The sequence below is a fragment of the Chelonia mydas genome, chromosome 17 (genome assembly GCF_015237465.2).
Source record: "Chelonia mydas isolate rCheMyd1 chromosome 17, rCheMyd1.pri.v2, whole genome shotgun sequence".
Lineage (NCBI taxonomy): Eukaryota > Metazoa > Chordata > Testudines > Cheloniidae > Chelonia > Chelonia mydas.
The window spans coordinates 2,384,700-2,399,139 of record NC_051257.2 but is presented as its reverse complement, the minus strand read 5'-3'; the positions used below and the strand labels follow the sequence as shown (position 1 = coordinate 2,399,139).

Below are 14,440 nucleotides of genomic sequence, written 5' to 3'. Positions count from 1 at the left end.
ATTTCACACACACCAACTCTTGGTGCCTGACTGCTGGGTCTGCAGTCGAACTCGGCACTGGGTCATTTTGTGAGGCCCCCTAGCCGTAGGGCATTCCCCACCAGAAACGTGCAGCCTTGTGAGGCCTGTGCCGCTGTTTTAGCTAACCAGTGTACCTGGCTGAGCAGCCAGACCGCGCTGGCTGGGATCTCTGCACACAAGCAGGCGCTGGGAGGTGGGATTGCAGTAGGGCATCCACAGACTTGGCTGGCTGCCTGCAGCGTCCTTGGAAGCTGAGCGTGGTGCGGTGTGTGCTCTCCTCCTAGGGGGAGCCGGTGAAAGTGCAGCAAGCGAAGGAAGGGAAATCTCTAAAGCGCAGCGCAGGGCTGGGCTGGTTGTGTGTTTTCATTGGTCCGGTTCCACTTCGGAGAAATCGCCCCATTGTGAGGGCCCCGGACACAACAGGTCTCAGAACAGGTGCTGCTGATGGGACAGCAACAGTTGACGTTCGCTCGAGCGTGTGACTGCTGGGACCCTCCCAAGGATGTTTTCCAGCAGCGAGGGGGTGGCTGTCCTGGGCCTCGGTCCTGCAAACAAGATGCTATTTTTGGCCTCCTGTAACCATGCAGGATGTCCCAGCCCCCACACCGCTCTCTGGTTTCCATAGCTCAGTTATTTACCAGAGCGTGCCCCAGGGGTGTTGGAGCCTAGAGGGGAAATCAGGTATCCTTTTGTTCCAGGCCCACCACGTACCCCACTGAGTGTCCCCCCGGCTGGTGCCCTGCAGCTTGTTCTACTCTTCCAACCCATCCATCATCTAGGGTCAAAGAAAGGACCAAGTTCAGCAGAGTTCCATGAGGCCCGCAGAAATCACGGGGGCCCGTGCATGTAAATAGCTTACACCCCTGTGCTCATTTACACAGATGGATATTCTGAAGTCCGTTGCAACGGTACCCACTCCCCGCAGGGCAGAGTTTGCTGCTGCAGGCGTTGGGGGGTGTGGGGAGCAGACAGTTCAGAGGGCAGAGGCCTGCTTTGTATTACCCCTTCCTATTGGTTGGTTTTCCTACCGTGCTGCTGTCACCGGCTCGCCCGCAATGCTGGAGCGGTGCCGACTGCACCAACTCGGCCACTTCGGCCCCTGTGGATTCATTTTCTGACCAACTTTGACCACGTTTAATGGAAGGGGCTGGTTGTCGCCGCTGCATCTGGCCCAGAGGCTACCGTGGCAGCAGCCCCCCCCCACTTAAGCCAACCTGGGTTTGGCCCAGGGTTGTATTTTAAGCATGTGTGATCCGCAGGTGGTTTCTGACAGTGACTAAAACATTTCTCTTCTCCCGCAGCAAACAGCGGCATAACAAACTGTGGCGGTCGCACTCGGACAGCGACCTCTCGGAGCACCACCAGCCGATCTGCAAGTCCGGGATGGAGCTGAACAAAAAGGAGATCACCACTTCCGCAGAGCAGCTCTCTGAGCCCAGGGCAAATGACAACCACCAGCCTGCATCTCCTGTCTTCTCCGTGGGGCCACTCGTGGACCGTCTGCTCCAGCAGGACACGGACACGATCGAGGAGCTGTGTGCCAAAGAGAGGAGGATCCATTTGGAGTTCACAGCCAGAGGCTTCCGCGCTGAACAAATAGAGGACGAATTGAACCTGAATAACATCAACGGGTGTCCGGCAGGGTGCTGCTTGGATGAGTCGGAATTTCCCCTGGATAATTGCCATTCTTCTGAGGCCTTGATGCAACTTGCAGAGCCTTTGGAGATGGCTACAGCATTCCCTGATCTGACCGTGGATGATCTAGAGACAGATGCCCTTAAAACTCACCTGAACTTGCATTTGGTACCCATGGAGGAATTCACGGCTTGTTTAAAAGACCTTCCTAGGTCGCCTGATCAGAGTTCTCCAAGCCCACAGCTCAGTTCCCAGCCTGAAACCACAGACAGGATTGATTTCCTCAGTGCCCTAGAGAAGTTTGAGGAGCTGTCCCAAGAGAGCCGGTCTCACACCTGTTCCCACTCCAGGATGGACGAGCAGGGAGGCGGGAGGAACGGGATCTCCAAGATGTCTGTGCCGGAGGCGCTGCCAGCAGAGACTGCTGTAGATACCCAGAGGCACAGCTCTGCAGGCAACTCCCCTGCAGCACCGGAAGAGTCTTCCACAGATGAGGAACAACCAGAGGTAACCACGGCTTGCTGCTTTCCTGTGGACTGCTGTTTGAACGTTCCTGATGGCTGTATGGTTCTCTTGCTGTATGGTTAATGCAGTGGAAAGACGGGCAACGTTCTGGCCTTCCAGTTAATGAGTCAATTGTATTGATAAACTCTTAGATGTAAAGCTTTGCATAAGGAGACCAGCAAGCTGGTGGTGGTACAGCCACTGTGAGCTTCTCAACTCCAAGCACGTGCCCCTAGCCTGGGAACCGCATCTTGGGCGGTTATTTGTCCCCATCATAAACACCACCAAACTGCCTGACCCGATCGGCACCGTTCTCGGGTGGGAAGCTCCAGGCTTGGGGTAGCAGGTCGGGATGGTGGGACGATGGTAGAGCTGTGGGAGTGATTGTTGGGCTAGCAAAGCAGGGAGGGGCTTCAGCCCTAGGTCAGCATTGAAGAGCCTGGGCAGAACTACAGGCTGTGAATCCAAAACTTGGAACAGAACTGAAGAGGGGCTGCGGTCAGGGCTGAGTTGCCCCAGCAGAGCTGTGTGAAGGGGTCTCCAGACTCGGAGTAGCTGGGGGGGGCGGGGGAGCAGCAGGACAGGACTGAAAGGCATTGGCAGAGCTGTGTGTGCGGAGCCCAGCACTGGAATACAAGTGAGGGGAGCTGCAGGTCAGGATTGGGTGACTAGTGCTATCGGTGGTTCGTTTTCATGAGTAAATGAACCCCCTCCCCAAAAAAATGAACGTAATGTCTGCACGATAGTGCATCTGTTCAGGGGGCCAGGACACAGGTGGGCTAACAGGACACTGCAGTTAAGTGCCCTCTGATTGGCAGTTATCTAGAGTCTTAGTGCCATGCAGAATGAAAAAGGAAGCTAGAGCCCTTTAGACCTAATCATCTTGTATCTTCATGGGCTGTGGCTGATCAGCAGTGGCGTGCTGGCCGCTTCTTCCAGAGCGCGCTCGCTCTCGTCAGTTGAGTTGTTGGTTTTATTCGATTTTCTATCTTCCAATGAGGATTTTTTAAATGTAGTAAGTGCTGCAGACAGTTCTCCACTCATGTCTTGGATTGCAGCTCGCTGGCCAAAGGGTAGCCCGTGTCCTTAGCAAGCTCGGGGGGGTTATGTCCAAGAGAACACTTTTTATATGTAAATCGTTGAGGTCTTGAATGGGATCTAGACTCTCTAACCGAAGCAGCTGAAGGGCTGGCTATTATGGCTGCTGATTTTCTGTGCTCACCTTTCACTTGAAGAGCTGCTACTAATGGCCGTTGAATTTGTCCCTTGTGAGATATCAGAGTGTGATAAACATGACGCTCGGTGGTGCACCCCAGGAGACATGTGGCTGGCGTAGTTTAACTCCCAACATTCTGAATTCCTGCTCCCTTTCTCTGCTGGGCTAAGTGAAAGCAGGTCCTGGAAATCAGCCCTAGTTCTCTCTCCAGTCAGACCCCGCTGGCAGTTCTAACTGTGATCTAGGTTAGTCCGAGACCTGCTTTTTCCTGGGAAATGGTTTTACTTAAATAGTTTTCTCTTCTGGTTAGTACAGCACTGGTTGCCTCCTTTCCATATTGGTCCGAGCCTCTTTGGTTCTGCCTCATATTTCAGTCCGGTACCCACAAGACACAATTGACAGCATACGGGTAGCTCTGTCTCTGCTCTAGCATCCCGAGCTACTCTCCAATGGAAGTTGTGGAACGGTTAGACTCCAACAAGGGCCTTTAGCATACATATCCTGGCGGCTGGATTTGAAGCGATCCATCGTCATTTTCATTCCTGTTCTGTACAGGGTGAGAACTCTCACTCTTATCCTTATTTTCTTTTTAAATGACCTGAGTTTTGCCTTCAAACGCGTGTTAAATAATAAGCACCTGGAAGTTGGGTGCCTAAATCTCCTGGCATTTCAGCTAGTTTGGCATCTAAATGCCTTAGGCTAGTGGCAAATCCTGGCTGGAAGGTTTTATTGAGACCAGAGCGCCTCTGGAACGGCTCCAGTTGTTTCTGCTTGGAGTGAGATCTTGGTGCCCACTACTCTGCATTAGCACCGGGGGCTTTTTCTTTTTCTTGTATGTGTGTTCATTGCAGTTCAAGCTGTCTGACTGCAGGTGTGTTGTTGGCAAGGCTGCCTGCATTTTGTAATAAGTCTCTCTGTGTTTGCAGGACATCTCCGAACTGACCATCATGGGCCCTCTCACAAGATCCCACTCGGAAAATGCAATCTCTGTGAAAGAAATCATAACTGAAATTGAATCCATCAACCAGGGCGTAGGACTGTGCCAGCAGAAGATGGAGGGCTCAGCCAACCATGCCCAAGCACCAAAGAGGAATACAGCCCATGAGTTGCCTGTAGAGGTGGTCTGGGCATCTGAAAATAACCCTGGCAAGGCTGAACAGAGCGAAGGAGCTTGCATGGCACAGCAGGAAACGGCAAAAGACCTTCCAAAACCAGACCAGGAAGGTGCTCCCACCTTCCAGCCACCTACCTGTGTGTTGGATGTGGAAGAAAGCGATCCCGCAGAAGACCAGCAGGAGCCTCGAGTGCAGGGTCTGAACCCTGGGTCGAAGTGGTGTCCGGGGTCTGTTAAACGTGCCACCTTGGAATTCGAGGAGCGCTTGAGACAGGAGCAAGAGCACCAGCATGTTCCCCCCACGTGCTTGCTACCTACTCGCAAGAATTCCAAGCATGATTCTGCAGCTGCCGAGCTTGCACCAAAGGGAAAGACCGAGGAACTGTCGTGGGATCTGGATCCTGCCCGTAGAGAGAACGAGAGTGACAAGAGCCCAGCAGCCGAGGGTTCACTGCCTCATGGCCCTGAACTGCCGGCTGACACACACCTGTCGCCACCACTCACTCCTCGCCCTGTGCAGCCTGCTCAGGAGTCTCTGCTGGCAGAGCCTGGTGCCAAGCAGGACGTGCGCAGGACAGTGGTGTCATTGGATGGCTCCGGGGAGCCAGCCCTGCCTGGTCACCTCCCCAGGAGACTAGAAATTATCGAGTACTCCCACGTGGGCACGCCACCTGATCTCCGTGAGCGTGACAGCAGCTGTGAGCAGGGCGTGCTGGAGAACGCAGCGGTGTTACTTCCAGTAGATGAAAACCTGAACCCTTCGGTGTGCACTGAGATGGCACCTGTACATCCAGATGCTCTGCCTTTGCTTAACCCTTCAGTACTAGAGCACAAGGAGCTCGGGCGGGCCACCTTCACCTTGGGCAGTCCCGAGGAAGAGTACGGAGCAGCACTGATTAACCTGGATACCTCTTCGTTCGTTGGCCAGGTGACACGCTCGCCTGTAGCAGGCCTGGATTACCTTTGTCACCAACGCGTAGTTCATCTGGAGGGCGTTATGGAGCACAGCACGAGCACGGACGATGAGCCAGCGGCACCGAGCAGCCTCTCAAGGAACGGACATGTCCTGTGTGGGGCGAGTGATGGTGCCTTCATGGAGCTGAGCAACGAGGACTTAGATTTCCTCAGTAACCACACTGACGCCGTGGGCATCTCTTTCCCCCCCTGCGGCCTCCCCCACAGCTCCAGCAGCCCCAGCATCAAAGACATGAGTGAGACTCCCGGCTCAGTGAAGCAGCGTGCGAAGGAACTTGAGGCCCAGGTACGGCAAGCGGGGCTTACCACGCCGTCCCAGATGAAACGCTCGGCATCTTTAGCCAAGCTGGGCTGCCTGGAACTCTCTCAAGATGACTTATCCGAAAGGGAGTCAGCCTCTTCCCATGCCGGCCTGACCCGGTCTGACTTGCTGCCCGCCTCCCCCAGGACTGGCCAAGGCAAGCGTGGGGCATTGCCAGAGCACGGCTTGGAAGGCCTACCTGAAAAGCCTTGTGCCTCCTCTCCCCTTATTCGCCAGGATCCAAAGCCCACCGAGCATTTTGTAGAGCAGCTTAAAACGACTGAGTGCATTGCCCAGAGCCAGCCGGTGGAGAGGCCGCCAGTGCAGTATGCCAAAGAGTTCGGCTCAGCTCCGCAGAGTTTGTGTCCCAGCACAGATCCTAGATTGACTAGCTCTGAAGAGGGTCTTTCGCTGCTACAGACGCAGGTACTAGACTCTTGGCTGCCGGCTCAAAGACTGGCTGTAGCACCTAGACATCAACACGGTAGAACTCACCCTCTGAGGAGACTAAAAAAGGCGAACGACAAAAAGCGGACAAGCAATCCGTTCTATAATACCATGTGATCCTGAGCCCTCAGCTGGGACTTCTTTTTAAACAAAACCTCTGATGTTGTTGTTCATACAAGGGGCAGGTGTAATATGTAAGGAACATGCACTTTATTCGTTAATTTTATATATTTTGTCATTTTACTGTTCCTGGCGCATGTAGATTTGGGTTGTGTTTTTGTGTGGGACGCTGACTGCAAGACCATTTGTTATTTTTTTTAATTATTTTTAACTCAAATAACCTCAAATATTCTTTGTTTTCAAAGAACACCTTTCGTAAGTGACAATTGCTGTTGGCAGTTGGCTCATCTCTCTGTGGTGAAATCTTGAGGGTTAGATTAGATTGGAACCAAGTCACAAATAACTTGAACACACACACACACACACACAAATTGGTGCTAGCTGTGGCAGCTGGTGTAAATATGAAGGTTGTGCCAAGATCTTGTTTGTGGCTTTTTCTGATCCACTTCAAGCTAACTGGAACTCCACAACAGTGACAAATTGCTTCTGAACCTGCCTCAGCGCAAACCCGTCTGGTTGGCTTGTGCCCGTGGCCCAAAGGCAGCGGATGGCTGGGCTGCACTTTTCAGTCTCTCGCTGTGGCTCCAACTTTGGAACACAAACTTGCCCAAAGTTGCATGGTTTGTTTCCAGGGAGTGGCTCCAATGTGATTAAAAACAAAAAAAAAAATCCCAAAATGTACAAGGTGTCTTGATCGTGACCAGTGTGGTTAGAGACTTCAAACAGCAGTCCCTCCCAGAGCCAGCCTCTTCTCTGCTCCGACCCTGGGGCCGCCAAATTCATTTGAATTTCATAATCTAAAAGAACCCGTTTTAACAGCAGCAATGTGGGGGAGGGGGGGGGGAACTGATGTGTGTTCTTTTAAAACAAACAATTCTGTAGGGTTTTAACCCTTTCATTACTTGAATACTGCTGTGGGCCTTCTGCATTAATGGCCATATCATCTGTTCACCGTTCTCTCCCCCACCCAGGGCTGTTCTTTTCCTAGTGCTCCCTCAGGTATTCTCCCCACACTCACGTACACACTCAGCTGGCTCTCAAACGGGAAGGCTGATTTAATTGTTACATGATGTTTCCCCTCTTTCTGCTCTCACTTTAACACTTAACCTGGAGCAATGATTTGTCTGAAAGTTCCCTTTTTCCCCCTAAATTGTGTACATACAGTATTTATCTAGGTAACTTTTGTTATTTCTTACATTGTTTTCTTGAAAGGACATTCTGTAAACTGGAAAACAAAACCACCGGAATCCATCTGAGTGGTGTTCATTGGCCTCTGCACAAACGCTTGAGTGGGTTTCCCTTTGTAAGCTGTCTTCCCTCTCAGCAAGTGAGAGCCCGTTGCCCGCTTCTGCCAAATGATGTGTCCGTCTTGCAAGAGCCCCTGTTGCAGGAGAACGTTACCTACCCTCTTCCACTGCAGAATGGCAGGATTGTATTTCAGAGCCAATTCTGAGGTTCAGCTGGTTTTGCTAGAGAGTGAGCACAGGGCAGGGCTGAGCTGACCCTTGGCGGCTGGTTTCCAGTGGGGCATAGCAGCACACTTCACAGATGTTCCCTCTAGCAAATTACAACTAGTTTGCTCTTTGTAGAAGAGCGGCAGGACCGACTCGCCGTCCTGCAGTCCTGGCGGTGCCTCTAGGGGGCTGTTGGTGGGGTATGGCATTCTGTTAACCTCGCTGGCTACGCATCCAGCCAGAACCGAAGTAACTAGCAAAACCACTGAGTGTTCTTAGCAGCCACTCGTTGCGGGGGGGCTGAGCCCTGCCCAGGCACTGTTACGGGATCAAAGGTGCTGTGCGCACACCAGTTTTGAGGGTGATGTGAAACGTGCAGTGACCATGACTCATGGAGAGCTGCAGCTGCTGAGAGCAGAGCTCAGTTGGGTCCTGCCAGGACTCGCGCCTGGCGGCAGGGCCAGTCCTGCAGCGCCAGGGTCTGCGCAGAGTTCATCGCGTAGCAGCAGCGATTGTCCTGTTGAAGCAGGTGGCTGAGAGGAGCCCAGAACTTCCGAGGGGCTGTGGCTGAAACGCCGGCCCATGCAGGCCATGTGCCGTGGAGCACTGGGAAGGGGCTGTGGCTGCTCTCTGAGGACGACAGTGGGAAATGCCCTGTTTGCACTCTACACAGCCCAGGGCCGGATGGCAAACGTACAGAGCTGCATTTGCCAGCCCAAGCACACAGCCTGCCAACAAACCAGCAGTTGGCTTGCAGGAAGTGTCCCTGCGGGAGGAGGGAATGGAGCGTTTGAAGAGAATCTTGCCGCAGGGCTCGGCTTCTTCACAGAGCTGGCACCTGCCCCTTCCCCGTGTTCTGTTGGGGTGCTGGGCACCCGAGGCTCGAGTGCGGGCCCGGCTATTCTGGCTGGGCCACGTGAAGCCATCAGCCTGTTCACAGCACCGGGATGCTAGGCCAGAATCCACCCACCCATCACTCTAGCCCAGCCCAGCCTGACTGAGTGGTGGCTTCTCCGCCCACTGGTGGCCTCTGGCTGGAGGATGGGATCTGGGAGCCTGTCTTGGTTACAGCTTGGCCTGGCCAAGACACCCCAGGTGATCTGTCTGGGAACTAACAAAGGTCGGGGCAGAGCAGGTGCCTTCCTGGCTGAGGGGTGCAGCATTTCCAGTCCCCCATCGCTGAGCTGCGTAACTGATGAGCGGGGTTGTGATCAATGTTTAATAAACAATGATGGGCATTTCTCTACAAAGCAGCCGTTCCGCTGATCTCTTGCAAAGCTCTTGGAGGATAAGTTGTTTACAGTGTGCCCGATTTCTGGACAATATCTCAGCCATTCCGTCTGCACCTGAGCTCCAGCCAGGCGAGCCTTGCATGGAGGGTGCCCTGGTGTTCAGTCCTCCTGGATCGTGTGTGCACGTGTGTGAAAAGTGGATGGGTCTGTTGCACTCATTGATGCATAGCTTTCTTTGAGCCACTCAAGAAAACGTGTGAAAAAGAAAAAAAATCCCCTTCTGCTCAGTCGTGTTGGCGTATTCCAGGCATTTGTCCGAGTGCTGAGGTTGGCCCTGGTTCTGGTTCTCAGCAGGGTGGGATTTAGCTCTGTGTTCCTGGGACACCTCAGGCTTCCTTCCAGACTACAGCCAAGATCAGGATGTGGGTTTTAAGCTGGTACACGCTTGTCTAGAGCCTGAGCCCCGCCTGTCAGGCTGTGCCAGGGAATCTGACCCCCCATTCACGTGCCCAGGGGGCAGGAACAATGCCTCAGCATACAGTTTCAGGTTCCTTACATTGCGCAGCCTGTCTGGGAGGGGGGCGCGTGACGCTGCCCCTTATAGTGAGTGACATGCTCCCAAGATGTGGGGTGACCCAGCTCAAGAGAATGCCACATCCCCTTTCCTGAGGGAGAACCTGCAGGAGCCTGGCTGGTGCAGGAGACAGGAAGGGTGCCGAGGCTTTACCTCTCTTGCAGCTGGGAGGCTGGAGCTGGGGTGGAGGCTAGAGCAGCCAAGTTTGCCTTCGGATGGCAGCGAGGGGCTCAGCCCATGCACAGCCAGATCCTTGGTTGGCACTGATGCAGGTGCCGGTGCCTTTTGGTTGTTTTTTTTCCTACAAATGTGACTTACGTGCATGGGTTTGTAGGAACCGTTCTTGCTCCAGAATTCACAGCCAGGCTGGCTCCCCCGCAGGGGCCCCAGGAAGGTGCTCGGAGACAGCTGGAAACAGAGTTCTGGACTTTGGGGTGTGGGGGACAACGCTTCGTCTTGTACCCTCCCCTGATCTTCCGCTGCCACTGGGATGTTCCCCCGGTCCCAGACTTGTACCCACGTGCTTGGCTGTTTGGAAATGTGAACTCTTGCACGGACGTGCAGATTCAATGTTCTTGTTACTGAATAAATTTTTATTTTGAGGATGAAGCATGTGTGGGTGCCTCAGTTTCCCGGGGGGGGCTGGTACTGGGGGGGTTCATGGGACTCAAACGTGAGCCATCTTGCTCACGGGGCGGGCAGGGGTGGTGAGCATGAGCAGGGTGCTGTTAGCCAGGCACTGCCAGGCTGGCCTCTGTTACGTGACGGCCCGTGTTAGTCTCACCTCCCAGCTAACACGGGCTGTGAAATTTCATCTGGTTTCTCCTGTGTTGAGCTCATGTGACCTGCGCTGGCTAAAGCAGATCTCTCAGGAGAGGGCATCCTGCCTTGATGTGAAGGCAGCAAGAGACCGGGGCTCCGCCACTTCCCTTGGCAGCTTGCTCCATGGGTTCCTTGCCCTCTGCTGTGGGGAAATGCAAAGGATCACGTGGCCCCATGAGGGCACGGTCGAGCTGGGGGTGGGGGTCTGTAGCACCTTGACCGGCTGTGACTGGCAGGAGTCCTGGGAGCAAGGGCAGGCCACTGTGAAGTGCTTTTGAAACGTACCCTTACCCCATCTCCCCTCACCACCTCCTGGGAAATCCTTGGGTGTAACCCGTGCACCAAGGAGGAGAATCCTGGCCCTCTGCCCTCAGTCCTGACTGCCCTTGCCTAGGCCATGGGGGGAGGTGCCCTAGAGAAGTCAGCACAGGAACTGTTTCAGCCAAACTCCTGTCCCTCACTGCATTGCTTTGCAGCTAAGACACCCCTAGCAGGGCTCAGAGCTAAGCAGGGGCAGGCCTGGTCGCTGCTGGGACGGGAGGCGCCCAAGAAGCAGTCGGCGGGGATGCCGATTTCAGTCCGTGGCACGGTCCTCTCAATCCAACACCGAACTAACATCCCCCAAGCTGCGCTGGGAGAGCTTGTCACGGAAAGGGCCAGGATGCCCCGGCTATCGCGACATGCACATTTCTCCTGCAGCCGGGCAAGTTCCTTTCCTTCCCTGGGAGCTCTGGGCAGCGCTGCTAGCCTGGCAGCCAGCTGCACGTCAGGGAGGGCTGGGATCTGCACAGGGCTGAGCTGCGTGCTTGGGGATCTGGCAGAGGAAATGCACAAGGCAGCTATCTTGCATGCTTTGGGTTTAATTAAGAAAGGATCACTGCCTCCTCCCGCCCTGATTTCCTGATCCATCCTGCAGGGATGAGGCGTCGATCCAGCCGCGTTAGAATTCCTTTGTTAGCTGGGGCATGGCTGGCACTCGGACCAGCCCACGGAGGGGTCTGGCTTCTGCAGCCTGTCCAAAGGCAGCGACTGGGCTAGTGGATCAAAGGGGAAGAGGAGGGAACTGAAGGGAACAGTGATTAAACCAAACTATTAAACGCAAAGGCTTAAGAAGCACTGAGGTGTTGCAGGGCCCGTGTTAGGGGCCTGGTGGGGTCTGGACTTGCATACCAAGGAGAAGGACTGGGATTCTAGCTGTAAGAGCAAAATGCATCCCCAGCAAATCACACATGGGCGACCTTCTCCTTCTTCCTCCTTTCCTTTGTCGCTGGGCACCGTCCTCTGTCCTCATGTTTGTCCTCCAGGTGCCCTAGAGGCTGACTGCACTGTGGCGGCCCTGTTGGGCTGAGGACACACACCAGTCTCCCGCACAAAACATCCCAGAAAAGGAGTTGGTGGGGATCCGCTTAACCCAAAGCGCCTGGCCTCCTCTAAGCCTGTGCCCCCCCCCCCCCAAGCGTGTCCGGGGTGCTGCCCCGGCTCTATTCCCTGCTGTACCTGGCCTAGAACACCGCCGTGGACCAGCCTCCCCTGCGGCTGTGTGAGGACGGTGGGCTCGATACCAGCTGGCCTAGGCGAGAGGACGCTGCTGGGAAAGAACCGCTCCCGTGTCGAGCAAGAGCTGTGCAAGGGCAGGAAGCAGCTTCTCCCACTCCGGAGCGTCTGGTGTCAGCCTGTTTCTGATTTTGGACAAGTCCCTCTGGCAGGGCAGGGGGCAAAGGCAGGTCCCTGTTACCCACCCCAACGAGCCTCCGCCACACAGCGCTAATGCAGCCTGTGCTGCCACGGAAACAAAGGAAACGCCAGGAAAGCCGGCCTGCTTGGGCCGGGAGCTCTCCAGCTGGGATGGCGCAGGCTGCAGGCAGAGAGACCAAGGGCGAGCGGGTTAGGGAGGGAGATCAGTCAGAATTCCTGCCTTACTCTTGGGGCAAGGCTCATGCAATGCCCAAGGCCCGTACATCTGGCCTGGGCTCTGCCACCCCAGGAAGGCTGGGGCACTGTGGCGAGCAGCATTGCTGCAAGAGGGGTGAGCTGCCCGCTTAGAGGGATGGTGCATTGGTACCTCCTTAACCCCCAGGTACTGCTGCTGTTTGGGCCCTTGCTGTCAGCTTTACCCTGGGCAGCTGGGAGGATTCCACTGCCTTGTGTTTGGCACCTGTGTCCCCCACAGCCAGGTGGCTGCAGAGCAAGGATCTCCCCCCCGCCCCCCCCCCAACAGCCCATTCCCATCTGGCCCAGGGCAGCAGCCACAACGTGCCTGATGGCTCGTTGGTGAGATCTCTTGGCGTAGGTCTGCCCAGGAGGCGTGGAACAGCTGCAGCCCAAGTGGCTGTTCCTCGGTCCTTCTCTCCCGTCCCCTCTCTGCCCTAGGCTGCTGGGTAACTCCCTGGCGGACTGCTCCCAGGTCGCTGCCTTTGGCACCAGGCAGGCACAGTGGGCCAAGCAGCTGTGCAGTCGCCCAGGCCTTGGATGGGCTCTGCCTGTGGGGGGAGATGGGGGCACCCCAGCCCCATGGAGAAAACCTTCCAATGTTAGCAAGGAAAAACCCAGGACGGTGGCGGGGCTAATAATATAAAGTAACGTCCACCAGAACAAATCCACTACACTAGAAAGCAGCATCCAATCCTCACCCCGGGCCCCAAACTAAATCACCAGCATGGCAAAAAAGGTTTCCAACAACCCCCCGACACCCCAATGGGCATCAGCCCCTCCTCTCACTGCCTGGCCTCCAGCATCAGCCTTCACCCTCCCCTTTGCCGCTGCTGTGCTTCCTTCCACGGGGTCCACAGGTGAGCGCCAGCTCCTCAGCTGCAGGGCCAGACCCCTTCCCCAGCCATCCAAACTGCTGGCCCCTGGCCAGCCTGCCACTCTGGGCCCCTCACAGCCGGGCTCCCTGCCCACAACCCTGCATGGTCCAGCTTCCTCAGCAAATCCCTTTACCCAGCATAGTCTCTTCTGCCTGCTGGCCCCTTGGGGCAGATCCCAAGCCCCTGCCCTAGGGCCAGCTCCCCTCTCACTGGCTCACCCAATGCTAATGCCAGGGCCAGAGTTGCTGCAGCGGCTGGCAAACAGGTGGCGCAGAGGAGAGCAGTGGGATGGAAGGGGGTGGCTGGGCTGAGCTGGCTCCAAACTCACTCCCTTGTGCCTGTGGCAGAGGGGCTGTGGTCAGGGCTTTCCCATGGCCCTGTCCTCTCACCTGCTCCCTGAATGCCAGGCTGGCATAAGGGGAACATTCCTACCTCCTCCATGCTGTGCTGACTCTCGGACATGAGGCCTGGCCCTCCTGCAGCCCTGGCGGCTGTGCGGCCTGCCTGGGCCAGCAAGAGCCAGAGGAGGCTGAAGCCCACGCACTGGGTGCCACCAGGCTTTTCTCAGAGTACAGGCGTCTGCACAGACAATCTGGGAGCCGGGTGGGAAACAGGAGAAGGGCGGTTCCCATGCAGCCAGGGCCCTCATGTCCCTGCTGGCCTGGGGGGCATCTCTGCAGTAGCCACCTGCTGCAGGGTCAGCAGAGAGAGCAAAGGGCAGGCCCAGTCACTGCCTCCATGCCATAGTCTCCTTGCCCCCTATGGAGCAGAGGGCCAGGGTCTCTGCCCTTATCCCTCGGGGCCTGGCGCAGCTCCTGAGGTGACCCTGCCCTCCGCCCGCAGCGCCAGCCCGGGCCAGGTGCTGGGAGTGGGAGAGTTTAGGGGCGTGCCCGTCCTGTCTCGCTCCCACTCACCCAGTCCCCAAAGGTGTGGGTCTGCGCAGCTCGGCCAATGCTCGTGCAGCTGTGTTCGGTGCCCTTGTAGGGCCCTGCCACTCTTGGAGCCAGGGCATCGCTTCCCTCGTTGGCTGGCCTGAGCCCCACAATCCCCTTAATCCCCCGGGGCGGCTGCCGGGCTGAGGGTTTGCTGGCGTGCCGGGAACGCTGCTGCCTGCAGCTTTGCTCCTGGCCTGCAGCCAAGCAGACAGCGCCCCAGTAGCATCGGGCTCTCCCAGAATGCCTTGTGCTGGTGCCATTTGGTACCGGGACCCTGGCCAAG

General features: G+C 56.0%; 1 protein-coding gene across 8 annotated transcripts in view; it reads left to right on the top strand.

The window, feature by feature from the left end:
* Positions 1–10,202, top strand: part of SSH2 (slingshot protein phosphatase 2) — a 140,386-nt gene extending 130,184 nt beyond the window's left edge. For all 8 annotated transcript variants that reach the window (XM_043530826.1, XM_037880850.2, XM_043530824.1 and 5 more), the window contains 2 exons: positions 1,323–2,163; positions 4,303–10,202. In XM_043530826.1, coding sequence (XP_043386761.1) covers positions 1,323–2,163; positions 4,303–6,330 — 2,869 coding nt within the window. In that variant the 3' untranslated portion in view covers positions 6,331–10,202. The remainder of the gene's footprint in view (positions 1–1,322; positions 2,164–4,302) is intronic.
* The last annotated feature ends 4,238 nt before the right edge of the window (positions 10,203–14,440 follow it).